The sequence below is a fragment of the Platalea leucorodia genome, assembly GCF_965183815.1.
Source record: "Platalea leucorodia genome assembly, chromosome: 31".
Classification (NCBI taxonomy): Eukaryota; Metazoa; Chordata; class Aves; order Pelecaniformes; family Threskiornithidae; genus Platalea; species Platalea leucorodia.
Genome location: NC_138853.1, coordinates 977,413 through 1,001,741, shown reverse-complemented (window position 1 = coordinate 1,001,741; position 24,329 = coordinate 977,413). Strand labels below are relative to the sequence as shown.

The window sequence follows — 24,329 nt, the reverse complement described above, 5'->3', positions numbered from 1 at the left end:
CTGTAGGGCAGGACTGACCCCTGCAGAGCCCCCAGCAGAGCCTCCTGCTCCCTGGGGCACCCTCAGCCAGCACCAACCAGAGCTTATGAAAGGGACCTGCCAAAGACCTTCCTGAATGGAGAGAGAGACATTTTGGGAGGAGGGGTTCTATGAGAAATGTCTTTTATTTTGCTCAGAGAAATCTCTCCTAACTTTTCGCTGTCTTTTTCCTCTAGTACAGTCCTCCATGCCCAGAGGCAGCAGATGTCCAACCGCAGCTCCATCACCCAGTTCCTCCTCCTGGCATTTGCAGACAAGCGGGAGCTGCAGCTCTTGCACTTCTGGCTCTTCCTGGGCATCTACCTGGCTGCCCTCCTGGGCAACGGACTCATCATCACCACCGTAGCCTGCAACCACCGCCTCCACACCCCCATGTACTTCTTCCTCCTCAACCTATCTGTTCTTGACTTAGGCTCCATCTCCACCACTGTCCCCAAATCCATGGCCAATTCCCTCTGGGACACCAGGGACATCTATGCAGGATGTGCTTTCCAAATCTTTCTGTTTGTATTTTTGATTTCAGCAGAGTTCTGTCTCCTCACCATCATGGCCTATGACCGCTACGTGGCCATCTGCAAACCCCTGCACTACGGGACCCTCCTGGGCAGCGGAGCTTGTGTCCACATGGCAGCAGCTGCCTGGGGCACTGGGTTCCTCTATGCTGTGCTGCACACTGCCAATACATTTTCACTACCCCTCTGCCATGGTAATGCTGTGGACCAGTTCTTCTGTGAAATCCCCCACATCCTCAAGCTCTCCTGCTCAGATGCCTACCTCAGGGAGATTGGGCTTCTTGCGGTTAGTGACTTTGTGGACTTTGGATGTTTTGTGTTCATTGTGCTATCTTATGTGCAGATCTTCAAGGCTGTACTGAGGTTTCCCTCTGAGCAGAAAAGGCACATAGCCTTTTCCACGTGCCTCCCTCACTTGGCTGTGGTCTCTCTGTATGTCACTTCTGGCACGTTTGCCTACCTGAAGCTCCACTCCATCTCCTCCCCATCCTTGGATCTGGTGGTGGCAGTGCTATACTCGGTGGTGCCTCCAGCAGTGAACCCCCTCATCTACAGCATGAGGAACCGGGAGCTCAAGGGCACCTTATGGAAACTGATCCAATGGGTGCTGTTTCAATGACAATAACCTGCCTCTGCTCCTCTACATGTTTCCCAGACAAAGAGTCTGTTTTTTTCACTCGTGATAATTCTATGGAGAGATAATTTTCTGGGTTTATCCTCCTTTTGTGGAGGTTTGATCCTGTTGTGTCTGACCCTTGCACAATACTGTGTCAAATGTGGCCTGTCAGATTGCAGCTCTTCTGTTAAAGGTGATCTCCTGGGTGCAGTGACTGAAGGCTGGGCTCTTCCTCCAAGGTTGCTTCCAAGAAAATGTCCAAGGAATTGGCCTTTTAAAATTTCTGTTCTCCTTGTGTTCTCACTGGTTTTGGGGTTAAGCGCATGGTAACACTGGGTTCCATTGGATCAAAAGTTCTGATTTAAAGGCTCTCTTCTTGGTGTTCAATGGCAGTGGAGATGGTCCATCAGCTCCTCATTATTACCTCAGGTTGCTTCATGTCTGACAGGACTGATGGCATGTACCAGACTCTCTGGAAATGAATTTGGAGGGGTCAGGAGACGATGGGGATTCATCACATAACTCAGGTGGGGCTGGAATGAATGCAGACTCAGAAGGTGAAATGTCATCAAGGGTAAAAAGTCCTCCAAAAGTAAAGCTCTAAATTGATGTATCCACGAAGAAGGACTCTGCAGTGCCGTGGGAGTCAGTGGGGACTCAGCAGGCACAGGGAAGGGAGAGTGGAGAGCTGCAGAAGCTGCTTGAGGACCCCCAGGGCCAGGACGCTGGAAAATTGTCGCAGACCAGTCCCACACACTGGCCATTTCCATCTCTGGCCATACAGCCCAGCCCTCAGGAGGGACCTTTGCTGCATGGTCACCCCCATCCTCCTCTGGGGCTCAGTCATACTTAACCCCATTGCCATTATTAATACAATGGAAACTCATTTCCTACTGACACTCGTTTCACACCAAAATCCACAGCTCTTGCCGCAGCTGGACTCTCAGGCAAGCCCGTTCCCAGACAGCTCCAGCTAGATCAGCTGCTTATCGCCTTGTCATGAAAAATATTGAAAATTTCCATTGAATGAGATCCCAAGTCAGAGGATTGGTTTACATTCTGTTTACGGCTCAAAGCACCCCATGCTCTGCAGATATCTCATTGCCTTATCTCTGGCCAGAAACTTCCTCATTTCAACATCTGACTATTGCCTATTATTCTCCTGCCAAGCAATATGGGTACAAGACCGGTTTCATGTTCCTGAAAACCTCCCCATGGGGACTGGCAGGTCACGATGAGGTTCCCAAGGCCTTCCCTTCTGCAGGTTCAACAAGGCCCTTTCCTCCACTTTCTCCTCCCAGGCAACTGCTCCAGCCCTTGAGCAGCTCGATGACTGTCCACTCAACTTGCTGCCAGTTATCAACACCTCCCTCGCTGTGGTGGTGATCTCTGGCCAAGAGCCCAGCAGCCCCACAGGCACTCCCTCCCTCCTCCCCTTCCCCTGTGAGGGCCCAAAAATGGACACGGTTGTGTACAGGTGGTCTAAGGAGCGATGAGCAGGGGGAGACAATCACTGCCCTTGCTCTCTTGGTGAGACACCAGGACTCTGCTGGCTGCCTTTGCTACCAGGTTGTGCCAGGCTATAATAGCCTAACGTGGGTACAAGGCTATCGAGGGAGACCATGGGCCTTTTCCGCACAGCTGCTCCCCAGCCAGGCAGTCCTCAGGCCCTGCAACTGCAGGCTGTTAGTCTATCCCAGGCACAGGACATCGTCCATCTTCTATCTCCTGAAATTCCTGATGGGACAGTCCTTGTGCCTGTCAGGTTTGCCCTGAATGGCATCCCTAGGGCACAGGAATGGTCCTCCCAATTTAGTGCCATCCACAGACGTGGTGACAGTTGCCTCCTCCGGGTCATGGATACAGGTGTTAAACTGCACAGGGCTCAGGAGAGGCCCCTGTGCTGCCCCACAATGCCCCACTATGGCCCACTGGCCTCCAGGTAGGGTATGACCCCTTCTCCACTGCTCTCTCAGCCTCACCCTCCAACTGGGGTTTCACCCATCTCTTTGTCGACCCATCCAGTCTGTAATGGCCTAATGTGGGTACGAGGTTATCGAGGGAGACCATGCCAAAAGTCTTGCTGGAGTGGAGGTAAATGACACCCACTGTTGTCCCCTCGTGCATAAAAGCAGTTCCTTCATCAGGAAGGCCATCAGGTTGGTGAGGCAGGATTTACCCTTGGCTAATCCATGCTGACTGCATTTGGACACCTTCTGCTCTTTGAGGTGCCCAGCAATGTCCCCCAAGAGCACTCATGGGAAGGCTCACTCCTCCCCCAAGTGAGCTTGTACAGCCTGGGGTTCCCGGGGTTGCGCTTTTGGCCTGTTTCAAAGATGGGTGCAGCATTGGCTTGTCCTCACTCCCAAGAGACCTCTACCAATCCCATGACCTTTCACAAGGGATATTCCAATGAAATATCAATCTTCCAGTGTAACTTCATTACCACTATTCTGCCTTCTATACTGTGTATTTAATCTCTCTTTCATACATTTTCACCTGTCCTGATACAATGACCATTTCTAACGTCATCTTTTCAGATGCAGACTCTCTAGACAAAGGCCCTTTCCATTATTCTCCAGTTTTTCCCTCCCCTTACTCCTTGCTCATTCAGATGTCTCTCACCTATGCAGCTGTCTTGATCTTCAGGTAGCTAGAAGCTTGCCTGTCTTTCAGCAGTCTAATTGTCTGTCTAGCTGTCTCTTGAATTCTGTTCATATCTATCTTTTTGTAGGTATCTAAAACATTTCTGATAAGATTATCCCTTGTAGAGAGGCCACCTCATTAGAGGCAGATTGGACTTAGCATATGGTTGTGGAGCGTGTTTATTGTTTATGAAAACTGATCATGCTTTAATTTTCTCTCCTTACAAATTGGAAAAGCCTTCTGTACGTGTGTGCAGCCAGGTCTCTAAGGAGAGCAGGCGGGAGATGGTGCAAAGGAGCTGTACCATCCAGCTGCAGAGATCAGTGGAGAAGTCTGATGCAAGAACAGTGATGTCAGTCCCAGGTGGTCAATGACAGAAATGTTGGGGTTGGGGAGGTGAGGAGCAAAGTTGTCCATACAGTGTCAGACCTCAGGGGACTGCTCTTCCTCCCTCTCCAGACCTCCTGAGGAGACACTCTGCATCAACATCAGTTGGAATAGGCTTCTATTACCTCTTCTTCAAACTGAAAATTAATAAAATATAGGCTTTAAATTTAAAAAAGTCATTTTTATTAGGTACGGTCTGAAATCTTCCTCCTTAACTCCACTATGAAAAAACTCCAATTAGCTGTACAAGTCTTGAAGACTTAAAGGAAATTACAGGAAGAGAAAGAGCTTGTTAGGGCTTTTTGTATTTTAACGAGCCTCATGGTGTGTTTGGGGCTGAGTCCATGATCCTCAGATGCTGAGAGAAGATTGAACAACCCTCTCCAGAAGTCCAAGTCAGAACAAAACCCAAAGTACTTTGAAGCATTAATGAGCCCCACTGAGGGCCATTACTGACAAAGCCTCCCCAGGGACTCCTTAGAGCAGAGAATTGGAGGCTGTGATTGCAGGGAGGCAAAGGCACTGGGCAGGTGGCTGTAATGCAGAGAAAACCCTTGGTTTATCAGCAAGCAGCAAGGCCAAGCCCTGTTCCCCAGGCCCTGGCAAGGCAGATCCTGTCCCTCATGCGAGGCTCAGGGCTCTTCCTGGGGGCAGTGGGATGTGAGGGCGAGCAGTGCCAAGTGTCGAAAAACTGTGTAACACCTCCTGGCATCCCCAAGCGGGGGCGAGGAAGCAACAAAGTCCAGAGACTCAAAATAAAGTTTCTGCCTGAAAGCCTCAGTGGCAGAGGTCACTACCATAGCCAAGGGGACAAAGACCTTGGTTCCTTTGGGCCTTTCACTTCTGCCAGAGCCCTTGCCCATCTTGACTGCAGGCTGTCCTACACTGCCCCATGCCTGCACCTCTTGCCTTCCAAGCTACAGACACCCATCTTCCTTTACCACCAGCTCTCACCCTGGCATTTCTATACCTTCACTGATGTCTCTCCATCCTCACTGGCTCTTCCTTGAAACACAAAGCCATGGGCTGATCCAGTCTCCCTCTGGGTGACCTCTTGCACCACAACGCTACCCTTTGAGTGACCTTTCTTTTTCAACACCTCCAGTCTGAACCTTCCAAGCAGCACTTTGTGGAGGTTTCCTTCTCTTCCCACTACCAAAAAAAGCTCCATCATCTCTGAAACCACCCTTCAAGCAGTTGAAGGCTACCACTATAGTGACTGAGCCTCCACTTCAAAAGGTACAGAAGCCCAGGTCCCTCAACTTCTCCACACAGGCCCCACACCCCATCCTGGCAGATCTCCTCTGGAGCCTCTCCAGTTCCTCCTCTTTCCTCCACAATCGGGAGCCCCACATGCAGACACATGAGCCTGGATGTGGCCACACCGGAGCTGACTCAAGGGGGATGATAACTCCCTTGTCTGGGTGGCCATGCTCCCCCCAATGCAGCCCTGTATGCAGTTGGCTTTAGTCGTGGTGGGCATGCCCCACTGGCTCAGATGGCATCCCTCGTAACGCCCAGGCCCTTCTCCTCAGGGTCACTCCTGAGTGGTCCAGGTCCCAGTCGGCCCTTGTGTTTGGGGTTATTCCGCCCCCAAGAAAGGACTTGCTGCTTCTCCGTGTAAAGCTTTGTGAGGTTTCTACTGGCCGAATCCCAGAGTTTCTCAAGGTCCTCTAAGAGTGAAGCTCCATTGGGCCAGCTGTTAATGTGTGCGCACAGATGGCTCACCCTGCCATGCGGTGCCTCTGCCAAGATAAGACTATCAGGAATTACAGAACACTACAGATAATAGAAGGAGGTACGAGTTTAATGGCATTGCTGATGAGGGTAGGAATTCCCATGGCGACAAGCTCAGAAACACCAAATGAGGGTACAAAGGAAGGCAAACTAGGGCCAAGGAGGAAAGGGTAAACAGAGATAGGCTGTTTGCATGGGAGGGTACAAGGATGGTCAAGGGGAAGAAATTGTGAGTGGGAAGAGGGAAAAAGGAAAGAAAAGGTGAAGCAAAGGAACCAACCAGGGCTGTCTGGGGATACCTGCCAAGCAGCCCTGCATGGGAGCAACAATGCCTGGAGCGAGACAAGAACACCACAGATCATCCGACCCAACTTCTTTCTGGCTGACTTCAGTGGTCACTGGGAACCTGAGTGCTTTGCCACCCATCAGGAAGGCATGATGTGTGGTGGAAGGAAATGCCAACTCATTTCTGCTGGAAGGGATCTCGTGAGGTGTCTAAGCCCACCTCCTGCTCAGAGCAGGGTCAGCTCTGGGCTCAGACCCGGTCGCTTAGGGCTATATTCCTTTGGGGCTTGAAAAGCTCCAAGGATGGAGATGACACAAGCTCTATGGGAAATCTGCTTCAGTGCTTGACTGTCTTGATGGGAAGGAAGTTTCTCCTCCCTTGTTTCAGCTGATGCCCATTGGCCCTCATCCTCCCATCATGCACAACAGCGAAGAACCCGGCTCCATTTCCTTATTGACATCCAAGATGGTAGGGGGAGGCTGTTAGGAGGTCTCCCCAAAGCCTTCTCTTCTCCAGGCTTTGCACCTTTGCAGCAAAGGCGGACAACGGCACCCTGGGCTGCATGAGGAAGAGCACTGCCAGCAGGTGGGGGACGTCATCCTTCCTCTCTCCTCAGCACTGCTACAATTTGTCTTGCTCACTTCCCACAGGGTTTTCTACTCTACCACCTCACTCGCACTGCAGCCAAAGCTGCCCTCCTTACCTTCCACCAGTCCTGCCTTGTCTTCTTGTGAAAAACATACCCAGGAGAGCATTCCCACCATGTCAGGTCAGGGATCACCTTCCATCTTCCTTTCAGCCATGGCTTTCTAGCAGAGGTCCATGGCCTTCCAAGTTCTCAGGGACTACCAGGTCCTAAAATTGTGTCCGTATCTCCAGCTGCCTTAGAGGACAACTCATCCTCTTCCCAGCCTTCCTCAGGCAGTTCAGGCATCCTGACCACAAGACCATTGTACATCAAGATGTTAGTGATCCATGCAACAGGAAATCTGAGTAGGCCCAGGCCTGTGCTGTGCTGTGCTCCACGTACAGCTGAGCCTTCAGGCTGTGTTGTGCTGAGCATATTCCTGGGTTGCAGACTAAATTTGATTGTAATGAGAAGTATGCAGGCAGCTCCCACTTGGTACCAGTGATTAGGTCACCTGCATGTCCTTCCCTATATCTAAGACTGCAACAATGAAATCACAGGTGAACAGCCTCTTTTGGGGGCAGTAGAAATGATGACTTGGATTTTTTTCCTTCTAAGCAAACACTGAAAGTGATCCCAGCAGCAAAATGGGATAACCCTTCTACAGACAGGATCTGCAAGACTTGCTGCACCAGCTGACCAGACACAAGTAACCTCACCATGATCTTCCAAGCCACGTGCCTGCTGCCGGCCTTTCAGCTTCTCGGATAAACACAACCAAACCTCGTGCCTGCTGCTGTCCCAGCAGGTACTCAGGCAGAAAGGACATGACAGCCATATCCAAGCCCTCTTCCTGGATGGGCCTACCAGTTACTTAGGGAAAGGGAGTCCCACAATCAACTTGCCAACCATGTGCCTTCTGCTGGCCTATCAGAGACACTGGCAGGTGGGAGCCTAACAGCATATATCCCAACCATGTTTCAATGGCTGACCTATCAGCTGTTTCAGGAAGAAGTGACCTGACAGTCCCTTTCCCAGACACATTGCTGCTGCTGGCCTATGAACTCCAGAGACAGATGGGAAATCACAGCCCCCTTCACAGCCTTGTGCCTCCTGCTGGCCCATGAGATCCCGAGGCACAGCTGACCTCATCATAGCATTCCTAGCCATCTCCTCCTCATGGCCTGTGAGCTGATCAGATGCAAGTAACCTCACATTCCTCTTCCAATGCCATGTGACTGCTCTTGGAACTCACAATCCCCTTCCTGCCCCAAGGGGACAAAAAGTTTAAGTTAGGGTTAGGAATGGGGCTGAAGGTAAGGGGGTGTAGAGCAAGGGAAAAAGGCCCTTGGCAGTGAGGTGTTCAGGTTAGGGTTTAGGGACTAGATCTTGCCTTCAATGGTTGGGGATTAGGCAAAGTTTGATAAGGTAGGTTTGGTGTTGTGCTCAGGGTGGCTGGTTAGTGTTAGGGCATGGGCTAGCTTTATGGATTAAGGTTTTGATTAGGGCTGGAGTGAAGGCTAGGGTTAAGGCCAACATTTTAATGCTAAGGGTATGGACAAGGGATTAGGGTGATCTGTAAGGTAAGCGTAAGGGCAAGGAGTTACGTGTTTCGACTTTGATTTAGAGGTAAACTTTGAGATGAGGGATTAGAGTAATGGATTGCCTTCAGGGTGAGGGGTAGCATTTAGGGGTAGGGCTAGGACTTAAGGTTACTGGTTAGAAATAGGGTAAAGGCTTAACGTGAGTGTTTTCAGTCAGTGTCACAGTGGCATCACAATTACCTGTACGGATCTTGCCTCTTCCAAATTGTCGAGGACTGTTATGGAACCAGAATTGTCTCGACATTGCCGTTCTACCGCCATCTTCTGGGTTTGACATCCAGCCCCCGACGAAACCACCACAGGATGGATGCCCATGCAGAGACCAGGACACGAAAGGCGGGACCATGAACTTGCATGCACGCCTGCGCAGAGACCAGGGCGCAAAAGGCAGACGCCGGGACGCGAAAGGTGGGGCCATGGACTGCACGCACGCCTGCGCAGACACCGGGGTGCGAAAAGCGGAGGCCAGGACGCGGAAGGCGGGGCCATGGACTGCACGCACGCCTGCGCAGAGACCAGGGCGCGAAAAGCAGAAGCGCAAACTGCATGTACGCAGACCTGTTCTGCGCATGTGCATGGCCCTATAAAAGGACCACGTGCGCCTTTTGAGGTCCTCTCTTTCTCTTCTCGTCCTTCCCCGTGCACCTCCTTGGAAGGACACAGAGGCTGGACCGACTGGACCTTTGATTGACGGGACAACACCGGACTCGGAGTGGCGGTAGCTAGTTCCCCTACGTGGCTCTTTTCTCACCCGCCTGAGCACGCTCTTTCTATTTTTCTCTCTTTTTCTCTCTCTCTCTTTTTTCTTCTTTTTCTTCCCCCCCCCCCCCCCCCCATCTCCCTACCCGGTCCTCACCTCTTCGTTCGCCAAAATGAAGTCAAAAGGTTGTACGGCATTTGACCTCGTTTGCGTCTTAATCTCGTCCTTGGGATCGTATCAAAACCTCTCCCGACATTGGATCGGGACATTTTAATTGGCGTCACGGACAGGATCCCCTGAGACGAGAGTGCCATACTACCTTCTTGCGGTGTGCTGTGTGATTGTGGGTGAACGAGACGTATGAGCAAGTACGAAGCGAGTGTGGAGTTCCGATCCGCGGTTCTGCTCTCCCGCGAGGGAAGCAGCCGGAGACGAACGAAGCGTGAGGAGGGAGTGAATGTTGGTTCTTTGTGCATAACTTACATAGTAGTGTATGGTTTGGCCTCCTGGGAGCATATAGGGGGAACTTGGATACTTAAGCGTGACCCTCTCAGGACGACACCCCCCCTTTGTAGGAATTTTGGATATTAGTTTGTGTTTTGGCCTCCTGGGAGCGCATAGGGGGAACTTGGATACTTAAGGGTGACCCTCTCAGGACAACAGCCCCCTTTGTAGGAATTTTTGGATATTGGTGTACGGTTTTGGTCTCCTGGGAGCGCATAGCGGAAACTTGGATACTGAAGTGTGACCCTCTCAGGACGATATCCCCTTTGTAAGTGATGGCCACCCACAAGGCAGTCGATGTTTGTGACCATGTGCTTTCGCTGGATGAAGGGACAGAGAAATTGTGTGGCCTCTTGGAGGCGCACCGGTCTCGCGCTCGCCCCAGGGACAAGACTGGGCAAGGGAGCTCTGGTTTCAGTTACAGAGTGTGGTGGATAGAATAACTATATTGCAGAAGGAGGCTAAGGTTAAGAGGGGCAAAGGAAAGGCTATAATTTGTGCGGTGTTGGGAGCGAGTTTGGCTGCCGCGGTGGAGGAGAAAAAGCAGAGGTCTGGTCGGACAGATACATTGGTGAACTCCCTGCAGACAGTAATAAAAACCCTGCAGGAACAATTGGAGGAGGAGAGGCGCCAAAATGCGATACTAAAAAATGAGTTGAAAAATCAGCTTTTAATGGAGGCGGATATACTGCCGGGGGCAGAAACAACGCCCGCGGAGAAGGGGATACGGCAGATTTACCCCCAGGGCGATTTGCAAAAAGCCAAAGAGGCCGTGGAGATCCTCCCCCACATGTACCCACTGGTTAAAACGGAATATGTGTATGAGGACGAGGGTGATAATCGTCCCCAAGTTATTACTAAAGAGGTCCCATTTACAGCAACTGAATTGGCAAAGCTGAGAAAGGACTTTGCGAGGAATACAAAGGAATCAGAGACTGAATACATGTGGAGAGTGTCTTTGTCGGGGGGGGATGGGATCTTGCTGTCAGAAAAGGAGGCGGAAGGGTATTGGGGTCCGGGTGTGTTTTTAACTACGGGCGGTCTCCGAGCCCCATGGTCATTGACCCAGAGAGCCGCATACTGGGCAGGGGGGTTGGGCCCCCTGGAAAGGGGAGACCCCTTAGCTATAACGGGCACGGTAGATCAATTAGTAGAGAGTGTGCAAAAGGCGGCGTGCCTTCAGATGATGCATGACCGGGAGCTCAAGCCCCACCTGGGATCCCCAGTGTTAATGCCTGTAGACCCGGAGAGAATGACTCCCCTGATACGGGGACTGCCCGACTCCCTGAAACCCTTTGGGATCCAATTGCAAGGGTGGATTTATAATACCCCCCCGGGGAGAAGGGATTGCAGCCGCTCGGGAGGGGATAACGACCCCTGACTACCGGCGGCTAGGGAAGAAAGTATGGACATGGGGGGAGGTGGCTCAGGAGTTAATTGATTTTGGGAGGAAATACGGCCCTGTTGGTGGACCACCCCACAGAACCGAGACCAGGGCTGTGCGGGCAGCAGAACGAGTTAGTGGGTGGCAGTCACCCCTCGGGAGCGGCCGGGACCCGGATGTGAAAGGAAAGCCCCTGAGCCGACAGGGACTGTGGCAGCTGGGGCTCCAGAAGGGCGTTCCCCGAGATTTAATGGACGGGCTCCCAACCAAGAAATTGGAGCAGCTTGTGCGGAGATGGTCAGAGCAAGGGGCCACTTCGAGGCCAACTCCTAGCTCCCCACCCCTGATAAACTTTGGGGAGAAACCAGCCGGGGGGAGAAAAGACAGAGGAGAACTAAAACCTCCGCCCCCTGAAGGTGAGGGGGAGGGCAGAGGGTGGATGTTCATAAGACAGCTCACCTGCAATGCAAAGGGAGACATGCTGCTCATGGTAGCGGTGGGACCCAAGAAAAGACCGGTGACCTTTTTAGTCGACACGGGGGCACAAATCACTGCACTGAGTCTAACAGAAGCGGAACGATGTGGGATCTCGGTACCCTCCAGAAACCTGATTGTTTTAAACGCTCTGGGAAAAACACAATCGGTACCTATGACCCCAGTGTCCCTATGGTTACCAGGGGAGGACAGCCCTGTTAATACTATGGTGGGCATAGGATCCTTTCAAATGAATCTCTTGGGCATAGACGTTTTAAAGGGCAGACAGTGGCGCGACGCCCAGGGAAACTCGTGGTCTTTCGGCGTCCCCCAGATCAGGCGGCTGGCCGAAGCCCCCGGCGTGGGGGTGCGCCTGTTGCAAGTGGCGCCTGCCTTCCCCCCTTCCAAACTGACAAACGTGAAACCCTACCCGCTACCGATAGGAGCAAGAGATGGAATCGTGCCAGTGCTGGAGGACTTAAATGGGCAGGGGATTATAGTTCCCACCCATTCCCCCTTTAACTCCCTGGTATGGCCGGTCCAAAAAGTAAACGGCAAATGCAGGTTAACAGTAGATTACCGGAGGCTGAATGCCAACACTGGCCCATTAACAGCCGCTGTGCTGAACATTGCTGAGCTCATAGCCGCCATTCAAGAGCAATCACACCCTATTATGGCGACTATTGACGCTAAAGACATGTTCTTTATGGTCCCCCTGCAGCCGCAGGACCTGGACCACTTTGCTTTTACCTGGGCGGGGCAACAGTACACCTTTACATGGCTCCCTCAGGGATACAAGCACTCCCCCACCTTAGCCCATCACGCTCTAGCACAGGAGCTGGAAGCAATTCCCATAAGGGCGGGGGCGAAGATTTACCAATGCATAGCAAAATTCACGCTAAATGGACGGTTCCTTCCTTCTGACCCGAGAAGCGGGTTTGCTTCTACTTTTGTTTTTCAGGAGGGAGCAGCTGATCTGGACACACACCACCTGAAGATCAAGATGCGCATGTTATTCATGGTTATACTAGTTTGGGAATGTACCTATAAAAGCAGCGGAGGACTAATCCCTTCACCCTCCCCCGACCCGTTTGATCCCTTTAAGGACAATGAATCGGTATTGTTAGCCAAAGCTGTAAGCCGAGCTTTTAATTTAAGTCATTGCTGGGTTTGTGGGGGACCTCTGGGGCTGTCGAGTTGGCCATGGATGTTCACACCCCTCACCCCAGCCCAAACTGTGAGTAATTATAGTGAAACCATGAATGACACTTGGGGTGATAGTGGAACGTGGCCAGTTCAATTTCCTGCTGTGGGGCAATATTGTTTAAATCGTACTTAAAAGGGAGGGGTCTGTGTGGGAGAAAGCAAGTGCCAATGGACTGTTATGAAAAAGTTGGCAAATGCAAATAGGGGTATCTCCGTATGGGTGTGGCTTGATAATGCTGGATGCAGTCGAGGGTTCAAAGGGTGCTGGGTAAATAAAAACAAAATGTTAATTCTCCAACAATCTAGGGACTATGTCTACAAGGAAACCTGCAAATGGAAAAACAACTCCAGGGCCTGGTATTGCGCCGGCTGCATGAATAATAACCCAACTGTCTTTTTTAGCCCCATGGACAATGATAAAACAATGTATTTCCAGTTCCCCGAGGATGCAGCGGGACCATTCAGCAATGGGGCCACAGCTAAAAGGGGCCATTATTGGATTTGTGGACATACTGCCTATAAACGACTGCCAGCGCATTGGTCAGGGGTCTGTTATGTGGGAATTATCCGTCCTTTATTCTTCCTTCTTCCACAAATGGGTGGTTCTCAGTTGGGGATAAGATTGTACGATAATCTGGAAGATGGAAGGATTGCCCGCCGCAAGCGAGCTGTTGAGGTGAACATAGGTGGAACACAAAAATGGGGGGAAAATGAGTGGCCTCCTGAAAAAATAATCCAACATTACGGGCCTGCCACCTGGAACCCCAGTGAACCGATATCAGGGGCAAGGGAACCAATCTATAATTTGAACCGTATAATCCGATTACAAGCGGTTTTAGAAATTGTTACCAATAAAACCGCCAATGCTATAGATCTTTTAACTCAACAGTCTCAACAAATGCGCACGGCAATCCTTCAACACTGTATGGTTTTAGATTATTTACTGGCTGAAGAAGGAGGGGTATGTGGGAAATTAAATGTCTCTAACTGTTCAGAAATAGACGATGTAGGCAAAGTAGTCCTCCAATTAACCAAAGACGACAGAAAAATAGCCCACGTCCCCGTCCAGACCTGGAACGGTTGGAATGGTAATTTATGGTCCTGGCTGCCGGGGGCGCCCTGGGTGAAGCAGTTGCTGTTATATTTGCTATTTGCGTTTGCCACTTTAATGTTTTTACCCTGTATAATACCCTGTTTTGTTCAGCTAATACGACATGTGGTATCTAATATGCAGTTCGTACCTACCACCTCACCCGAGGGCATAAAACAAATCCGTGCCGTTCACCGGGTAGAACCCACCACAATAACCATTGTTTAGACCTCAAAAAAAAAAAAAAAAAAAAAAAAAAATTGCATATTCCTACCCATGTCATACTCACCAGTTCTTCTGTACTTCTTATAATGGTGAACTACCTTGCGCAATGGATTTCTCAGGCTTGTTCTATAAAGTTGAACATTGTTAAACTTAGAAAGATTAAGGAAAAAGAATGTTTACATTGGACAATGTTCCTGTTTGTTTGCAATTGAACACTCTCTTACCATGTCCCATGTCACCTTTCTCCTCTACACCTCCCCGTTTTCTCTGCTTCTGTCTCCACCTCTGCTCTGTCCTCTCTCTCTCTCTCTGTCTCTCCCTTCCCACGTCTCCTACCACTGTGAAGACCGCAATGTCGAGCCACAGGGTGGTGTCGAGGACTGTTATGGAACCAGAATTGTCTCGACATTGCCGTTCTACCGCCATCTTCTGGGTTCAACATCCAGCCCCCCGACAAAACCACCACAGGATGGATGCCCATGCAGAGACCAGGACAGGAAAGGCGGGACCATGAACTTGCACGCACGCCTGCGCAGAGACCAGGGCGCAAAAGGCAGAGGCTGGGACGCGAAAGGCGGGGCCATGGACTGCATGCACGCTTGCGCAGACACCAGGGCGCGAAAAGCGGAGGCCAGGACGTGGAAGGCGGGGCCATGGACTGCACGCACGCCTGCGCAGAGACCAGGGCGCGAAAAGCAGAAGCGTAAACTGCACGTACGCAGACCTGTTCTGCACATGTGCGTGGCTCTATAAAAGGACCACGTGCGCCTTTTGAGGTTCTCTCTCTTTTTCTCTTCTCATCCTTCCCCGCGCACCTCCTTGGAAGCTGCTCCTGCGGACACAGAGACTGGACCGACTGGACCTTTGATCGACGGGACAACGCCGGACTCGGAGTGGCGGTAGCTAGCTCCCCTATGTGGCTCTTTTCTCACCCGCCTGAGCACGCTCTTTCTCTTTTTCTCTCTTTTTCTCTCTCTCTTTTTTTCTTCTTTTTCTTTCCCCCCCTCCCCCCATCTCCCTACCCGGTCCTCACCTCTTCGTTCACCAAAATGAAGTCAAAAGGTTGTATGGCATTTGACCTCGTTTGCGTCTTAATCTCGTCCTTGGGATCGTATTGAAACCTCTCCCGACATTGGATCGGGACAAAGGGGATCCTCAGCACAGCCCTGAAGATCTGCACATAGGACAGCACAATGAAAACAAAACAAGCAAAGTCCACACAAAAACTAACCACAAGAAGTCCTGCTTCCCTGAGGTAGGAGTGTGAGCAGGAGAGCTTGAGGATGTGGGGGATTTCACAGAAGAACTGGTCCACAGCATTGCCATGGCAGATGGGTATGGAAAAGCCCTTCGGCTGGGGCTGCACGGCTAGAAGGCGCGTCCCCTGGGTGGTGGATAGGGGATTCCTCTCTGGAGGGTGCACCGGATAAAATTGAAGAAGGTGCCGTGAACCAACGCAGTCTAAGGGAAGACCACCCTGACAGAAAAACCACTGGCCCTCCAAGTCATGGCGGTTGGGCAGGAGGCCAACTACCTCCTCCTGGAAAAAAAAAAAATAAAAAGTTGCAGAAACGACGAGCATCCAGAGGGAAGAAGAAAGCGGGGTCGACCAAAAACGACCTGACGTCGGATGGTGGAGGTTGAGAGGAATGGTGCAAGCTGGAACTCTTGGGAAGCGGCACGGCAAGCAGCTGCAGACCAATCGAAGTGGAAGAACAATGTTCGCGCCTTGTGTGCCTCCTGGCACTGAGAGAATTCAGATCAGACTGCTCCACAGCATTGCCTTGGCAGAGGGGGAGTGAAAATGTACTGGCCGTGTGCAGCACAGCATTGAGAAAAGCATAGCCCCAGGCAGCTGCTGCCATGTGGACACAAGCTCTGCTGCCCAGGAGGGTCCCGTAGTGCAGGGGTCTGCGGATGGCAATGTAGCGGTCATAGGCCATGATGATAAGGAGACAATACTCTGCTGACATCAAAAAGACAAACAAAGGGCTGTGCAACACATCCTGCATAGGAAATAGCCCTGGTGTCCCAGAGGGAATTGGCCATGGATTTGGGGAGAGTGGTGGAGATGGAACCCAGGTCGAGAAGGGAGAGGTTGAGGAGGAAGAAGTACATGGGAGTTTGGAGGCGGAGGTCACAGGCTACGGTGGTGATGATGAGGCTGTTGCGCTGGAGGGCAGCCAGGTAGATGCCCAGGAAGAGCCAGAAGTGCAAGAGCTGCAGCTCCCACATGTCTGCAAACACCAGGAGGAGGAACTGGGTGATGGAGCTGCTGTTGGACATTTGCTGTCTATGGGCATGGGGCACTGTGCAAAGGAAAAGACAGTGACAAATTAGGGGAGATTTCTCTGAGCAAAATCAAAGCCATTTCTCATACACCGTGCCCTGTACCCACAGACATGCTTTTCAAGTTCTAGGAGACCTTCCTTCAGCTCTGTGGCTGCAGCCCTGGTTGGTGCTGGCTGAACGTGCCATGAGGAGCAGGGGCTCTGCCCGCTGGCTGCCGAGAGGTCAGCCCTGCTCTGCAGCAGTGGGTTCATGGGAACAGTGGGTTCAGGGGCCAGTCCTGGTGTTTGACCTTGTCTCATGAAACTGCTCCTAGTGCAGAAGGGGCTGTCAGCATCTGCAGTCCCAGTGATAAGGAACTGAGGTGGCAGAAGGCAGGTTGAGAGGTTTGGGTTTTTGACAGCTCCTGCTCCCCTCCCACCCTGGGGAGTGTTCTTGGATGTCAGAAAGCCTCAGCATTTGTGCTGCACTCAGGGAGAGCAGAGGGAGTCCTGCGAGGCAAGAGGAGTGCCTGTGACTCAGTGCAGAGTGAGGGGAGCTGGTCTGTCCCTCCGTCTGGCTCCCAGCTGCCCTGGGCTTGCACCTTTCTGAGCTGGAGGGTGATCACACTCCCATATTACCCTGAAAAGCCACCAAGCACTGCTGTGAACAGAGGGATCCACTCCAGACCACTAAATGTCGCACCCATTCCTAAGGTCACAGCACCCCACTTCTAGCCCAGGACACACATGGCTCATGTCACAAACCCATCAGCATGTTCTCTGTCGTAGCATCTCTGATCTTCTCCATGGTGCCTTCAGATAACACAAAAGTTCTATACAGCAGGTTTGCATGCTGGAGGGAAGCTCACACCTTGGAAGGAATCCTCAAGGCAATAGCCAAGTGTCCTAATGATGGCATTTGAGTGAGGGAGATTGAGCTCATTCCCCAGCCCCACAGACTGCATTGCCCACAGCCCCACAGTTGAGATGAAAGCTGGGACACTTGTTCCCATGGACACAAATGCATGAAAGGACCCACAAGATCCACCTGTGACTTTGCAGCTAAAAATTCCCATCCCCGGAAAGCTTGGCAGCAAGAAGATAACAATAGCAAGAACACAGACCAGTGGAGAAACAAGGCAAAACACAATGGCCAAGAGAGGCCAGGGCAGAGGCATGGGGGCACTCGGACAGTGTTCCCCTTCCCCAGCTGTGCACGCCACCTCCCAGACACCACCATTGCCGGGCAGCTGCTCTCAGCCTCTGCGCTCTGCAGAGGGAACTGGGCCCGTGGCTGGAGAGCTGCACCACGGCTCTGCTGGAGCTCTGGCTGCAGAGGAGGTGGTTCATGCCTTGGAGCCCCCGGCCCAGAGGGCAGAGGCTTTGGTGGGTGGGAGAGGAGGCAAGGGGGCTTGCTCAGAGGAAAGGGTCTGCATTGGAGGGGATCATACGGAGGTTTCTGAATTCTCCCTCCCACAACATTTCTGGTTTTAGTTTCCTCTGATTCCCTGATCACATCTCTGCTGCCTGAAGATCCTCACCCTGGGAGGTGTTTCCCTGTCCCATGGCTTTTCCCTGTCAGCAATCACAGACCCCATCCCAACCTCTGTGCACTCCCCTTGGCCCTCCAGAAACCTGCCTGTTTGCAGGGCACTGGCTGGGCACATGTTCCTGTTTGCAGGTGGAAAAGGGCAGGTGAGAAGAACCCTGATGGGTCCAGCAGAGGTGATGCTGGTGCTGTCCATAGCCAGAGCAGTGGCTGAGGGCACTTTAGGAGTCTCCTATCAAGCTTACTGATAACTCGGTCAGCAGTCTCAGCGGCTTCTTCAAAGCTGACTGCTCCTTTTCCATTTATTCTTTTCCACTACACCACCACCCAAAATAGGAAACTGAAAACAGAAATTCAGGAAATCTTCATTATCTTTATGGCAATCCCTGCCAGGACCTTCTCCTTGAGACATCCCTTAGGAAATATTCTGGGGGGGAACTGGAGCTGTGAGCAGCCCTGACCCATGCAGCAGTCTCTTGACAGCAGCAGGACCCTGCCCTACCAGGGGTCCCTTCTTCCACCCACAGATGCTCCCCACAGCGCCGTTGGGAGCTCCCCGGGCAGGCTGAGCACTGACCCTCGCACACAGACCGCTGGGGCACAGGGACCCTGCTCTGAAGGACAGCCCTGGGCATCCCTGGCTGTGCCTCTGGCTTTAACACCCTTGCAGTCATCCCCGGAGGAAGGCAGCCATCATGCCCTGTTCCCCTGATGGTGCAGCAGGGAAAACCTGCTCTGGAATGTGCCTTCCTCCTCTGCAGTAGAGAAGCTGTGAGAATCCTCCTTGAAGATCCCACAGACTGTGGGATGTAGCAGCTTTTGGAGATCCCTCCAGCAACTGCAGCTTCACTGCCCTGCTTCTAGGGACTTCCTTTGTCAAAGGCTGTGGAGATTTCTCCCACAATGAGCTCTCAGCATTCCAATGCTTACTGCCTTTACCCTCTCTCTTCCTGACTTCTCTCCCCTCGGTGCCTGCAGGCAGTGCCCTCAGCCCTGCTGCCCTTTGCAGAGGAGCTGCTCCTGGGCAGAGCTGTCTCTCTGCAGTGCTGCTCACTTGCCATCAGCTCCCTCCATCCCAGGAGCCCAGCCCAGCTCAGCAGCAGAGGCCCAGCCAAGGCAGCACTTTCTCTGCCCCTCTGGGCTCCCTCCAGGTGTCCCTGGGGCTCCAGGGGAACCTGCTGTGAAACAGGCTGAAGGCATCACTGATCTTCCCTCCCTCAGCTGTGGGCAGAGAGAGTTGATCTCCAGCAGAGTCATTACTCCTATTAGAAAAATAGTTGGGCATGAGAATCCCTTTTTTGTCCCATCATTTTGTTTAACATTTTTGTCGGCGACTTGGACAGTGGGATTGAGTGCACCCTCAGCAAGTTTGCACCCAGAGAAGTTGTGGATGCCCCCTCCCTGGCAGTGTTCAAGGACAGCTTGGATGGGGCTTTGAGCAACCTGGTCTAGTGGAAGGTGTCCCTGCCCATGGCAAGGGGGTTGGAACCAGATCATCTTTAAGGTCCTTTCCAACCCAAACCATTCTGTGAATCTATGATGGTTCTATTTACCAACATGAAAGTAATTCCCATTCAGGGTGGGTGTGTGACAGACACCCCAGAAGGCATTGCAAGCAGTGCGATTTGGTGCCTGTGTGCCATTGACTGATGCCATCAGTCAGAGGCATCAGTCATCAGATGCCATCAGAGAGGCAAGGTCTGTCCCTTCTCTTCCCAAGAGCTGCAGGCGTTGCCTGAACACAAAGCACATCACACTGGGGTCTTTACTCACACCCTGGATGGTACAGCCAAGGAACAGACGAACCATTTTCACTGTGTGCCTGGATACACCTTGTCTTCAAAGAAAGTATCCCCCAAGCACAGCAATGGGTCCTACCAAAACTCAACTGAAACTGAAAAGGGCATGCAAGGGCACCAAGATGAGCTGTTTCTACTTCAGGAACAGAAGCTACAGAAGAATCAGAAATACTGTGGGACCACTGCTAAAGGTAGTAAGAGTAGGTGTAGGTAGGCTGAGATACTCTACGTCCTCTTTGCCTCAGTTGCCACTAGCAAGGTTTCCCAGGCCTTTGTGCTCTGAGGCAGAACTCTGGAGGAGAACAACGAGCAGTGGATGAGGACCAAGGCAGGGGTTACTTGAGCAAACTACACCCTTACCAGTCCATGGGACCAGAGGGGCTGCACACAAGGGTGCAGAGAGAGTGTTTCTCACCAGGAGGCACTGGTTCCTTCTAATTCCAGTAAGAAAGGCACCTGGACGCTGTGAGGGATCTTTTAAAATGCTGTTCATTAGCACTAACCCTGTAAGGAGAGAATCATGCAGATAGGCTTAGGCGTCTTTAGATGGTGGGACCCCCAAGTGGTGTAGCATTGAACAGGCCTCTGACCCCCACACAGCATGCCATGCAGACCCTGCCCATAGAAGACAATCTCCTGGTTTGGTCATTCAAGCTGCTCTTTGCCTTGTTTGCAAGAAACCACCTCTTTTCCTCATCTCTACAGTCAAAGAGCAAGGATGTTCTCATGAGAACTCCTTGCTGCACTGTTAGGTACAGGCAAGGCCATGCAGGAGGCGTAAGGGCTGGTCCTGAGTGGGAGCTGCCTGCAGGCCCCTTGGGACAACGAGCTGCTGAGGTTGTCCTGCGGCCAAGGGATCTGTGCAGCACAGCACAGGCGTGAAGGCCAGGCTGTACGTGCAGCGCAGCCCAGCTGGCTGTACCGTGGTCTTCTGGTCAGGATCACTGCTCAGGTTTCCCTGTGAGAAGTCTGCGCTCCACCCTGGTGCAACAGCTGAGCTGCTGTGGCCAAACCGTGCACAGCCAGGAGGAGGTGGATCGCAGGCAGGAGGAGCTGGAGCCCTGTGGTTTGTCACGCAACTGTGGTGGTTTAGGATGAAATGAGATGTGGGTTCTGCAGTGGAGGAAAACAGGCTCTGCTGGAGAGACTGGCAGAGAGGATGAGTCTGGGTGAGGCCCTCTGTTTTGAGCAGATGCCCCCTGTGTTCTCCTCCTGTCCAGGAGGACAGCCAGCAGTGGATGGGGATTGACTCAAGGGTTCCTTGAGCAAACTCGAGCACCGTTACAGACATGGAGATGGGTCATGTGATCAGATCCCTGAACACAAGTATTGGTATGCCATGTCCCCTGAGATTCCACTTTTTGGTCCAGAAGAGTATGATGCCCCTTGGGTTGTCCTGGAATATCTCCTGACCCATGTGGTGTTTTAGCCTCTGAGGAGAATCCAAACAGCACCTCTGACTGGAGTAATTTCACCTTCAATTCTGACGCACAGGGCAGATGGAGGGACTTCAGACCTTCCAGGCACTCTGTAGAAGGGTTAGGTCTTCAGAGATCCAAAATGAAGATAATGGTGTTGTGTCAGTGTCCATCACAGAAAAATTTGGCCCACCTTGTGCTTTTCACCTGTTTAGGATCTGTCCTGTGACAATTTTTTGTAAAACAATGAATTCCTTGCACACACACACACACACACACTTGAAATAAGAATGAAAGATAGAAAGCAGAAATGAATTAGGGGCAACATTGTCTGGGAGATGGTACTGTGAAATGGTAAGAAAGGGTTAGCAATGAGAGAAAAAGCACTGTTCTAAAATCTTCATGCCAGAATCTAAATACTCTTAGGTTACAACTATCTTCTCAATTAAGAAGGAACAAGAAGAATAAACTTCAAGAAATTAAATTTATCATCAAGAAGAAGAAGAAATTTTAGAGCATGGTACTGTTACTGCTTTTAGTTTAAAGAGAAATAAGTCCATAATGCAGCTGCTAAGACCCCACCCAAGCGCTCGTTCACTCTCCTCTCCTGAGGGATGGGGAGACAATCAGAATGGCAAAGTGAGGAAGAACTCATGGGTCAAGATGAGGACACCAGAATAGGTAAAACCAAAGCTGTGCCCACCAGCGAAGCAAAATCAGGAAGACATTCGCTACTTCCCATCGGCAGGCAGGTGTTTAGTCACTTCCAGGAAAGCAGGGCTCCATCATGAGTAACAATTACCTGGGAAGAGAAATGCCAAAACTCCAAACATCTTCCTCCTTCTTCCCCCAGCTTTTATTGCTGAGCATGATGTCATATGGCGTGGGACATCCCTTTGATCAGTTGGAGTCAGCTGTCCTGGCTGATTCCCCTCCCAGCTTCTTGCCCACCCCCAGCCTATTCGTTGGCGGTGCAGCAGGAGAAACAGCAAAAGCCTTGGCACGGTGCAGCTACTGTTCACCAATAGCTAAACCATCAGTGGTTTATCAACACTGGTTTGGTCACAAACCCAAAACATAGCACCGTAGGGGCTGCTATGGAGAAAATTAACTCCACTCCAGCCCCACCCAGGACACTGAGTCTCCCCTCCCACGACATTCCTGACACCAGTTCTGTCTCATTCCTGGTGCATTGCAGACCAACCATTTGCAATACAAATGTGGGCACCAGATAAACTCGTCCTGAGGACTTGCACAAGCATTTAGACCTCAAAGAGTTCCGAGGTGCCTCAGGGAGGCCCTCCCCTCACACATCTTGATGTGCTTCCTCAACTGGTGTTTCCAGGATCCATGAATGGTGACTGGAGAAGCATGGCCATCCCCAGAGAACAAGATGGGAAGCTTTGAGAGCTCCTTAACTTTCCGGTTGGCAATTAGGCAGTGACTGGCAGTGTGTAGGGATGGCAGAGAGGGTGGAGGGAAGTCAGCAAGAAGCAAGGTGATGGTTCAGGGCTTTAGCAAATCCTTCCAACCATGTATGAGCCCAGAAATGGAAAGCCATTGATGTCTGTGGGTGGAGGAGGAGTAGGTGTGCCCTGGGAGTGTGGCTGAAGGTCCCTGCACAAAGCAGGGGTTACACGAGAAGTTTCCATCATGGGAGCATGCCTCAACCTGGCAGATGGGGAGTGCGCGTTGCTGGGGGTGGCTGAACACTGCTCATCATGCCCCACGAGCCGACCTTTCTGTCTTCCTCTCCTTCACTACCCAAACTTGCCTGGAATTCAGGAAACATCCATGAGCCTGGAGAATGCGTGAACCTCCTGGAGTGAGGTCCCATTACTGCAGGGGAGGTGGGAAGGCTTTGTGAGACAAATGGGACTGGAGGGAGAGAGTGGTGTGTGCGTAGAAGAAAGTGTGTGACAGGCCAGAAGAAGACGTGAAAGAGCAAGGGGAAGTCATGCTAATGTGGAATCGTTCAGTGTTTGATTTGAGGGCAGCAGAATAAGGAGGGTGTGCAGTGCAGTGCTGGGATATGGATCCAAATTGAGGAGGCAAGCAAGTCTGGGGCAGGGACAGCTTAGGCGATTGAGGGCCATTAGCAGGCCTATGAAGCCAGATGGTTTTTGTGGAACTCACATGCGTTGGCACATCCCCAGAAAACCACAGCTTTGTCATTAAAGGAACAGAATCTGCCACCAACCTGCCTCCTGCCCATGCCACAACCCCCCATTCACACTGACCCTAGGCAGAGTCCTGAGCAAGGCATGAAGGACCTCCTTTACCAGGTCCTGGGGGTCAGGGCGTGGCCACTCTGATCATAAACAAACACCAAGGGCTTACATGGCATCAGAGCCACCAGCACATGGCCTTTGCCACCTGCAACCAGTGTCTCCCAGTTTTTGCTTAATGAGCCCCCAGGGATGGACACATTGACTGGTCATTGTCTTTATGGCCCTGTCAGTGTTGGCCCTCAGTGGGGACTCCAAGGCCCTCAGAAACTTGGTGCTTGCTTGTGCCTTCCACTTCTTTAGAGGCTTGTTCATCCTTTCAGTCTTTGCAGTTCAGGAACTTGGCACCAGAGGGCTCATTAACATGCAAAACACCCTAACAAGCCACATCTCTCTGCATCTTTTTCCCAAATTCTTCAAGTCTTCTGTGTCTACTTTGAAAACTTTCAGGAGAGTAGCCAAGGAGAGAAGATTTAAATAAGAAGGAACAATAAATCAGTTTTTCTTCTTTTTTCCAGTTTTCTTTATTTTTTTGTTTACAGAACAAGTGAGACCAGCCTTCTCCAATTCAGATTGACCCAGAGCATCTCCTGATGAAGTCTGCAGATGTAGGAAAGCTAGGATCATTTCTGTCAGACACTGTACAGGCCATCTTTGTCCTGTGTCCCATCGTCATCCTTGGTCCCCCTGTGACCCCCTCTACTGGTCATTTCTCTCAGTGGCCACCTGGGACTTGCATCAGGATTTCTCAACTCTAAGCTCTTTCCACTAAAGACTGTAGCTCAATGCTTCAGCTCATCTACACACATTCTCACCTGCTTTCTTTGGAGAACCAGCTGCACACACTCACAGAAGAATGTTTCTTACCTCCCAATTTCAAAAAAAAAAAAAAAAAAAAAAAAAAAAAAAGAAAAGAATAGCTCAGTAAAAAATAATAGATGCCGTACAAGTTTCCTCCACTGAAGTTCACTTCCCACTGTTGGTAACCTTAGTGGAACGCTTTCAGTGAGATACATGGAAAAACAGG

At 51.4% G+C, this 24,329-nt stretch overlaps 1 protein-coding gene across 1 annotated transcript; it reads left to right on the top strand.

Moving 5' to 3' along the window:
* Positions 1-243: 243 nt before the first annotated feature.
* Positions 244-1,170, top strand: LOC309601314 (olfactory receptor 14A16-like; the record flags this gene model as incomplete). The annotated part of the gene is made up of 1 exon (XM_082334257.1): positions 244-1,170. The coding sequence occupies one exon, from the start codon at positions 244-246 to the stop codon at positions 1,168-1,170; it is 927 nt and encodes a 308-aa protein (XP_082190383.1).
* Between the last annotated feature and the right edge of the window lie 23,159 nt (positions 1,171-24,329).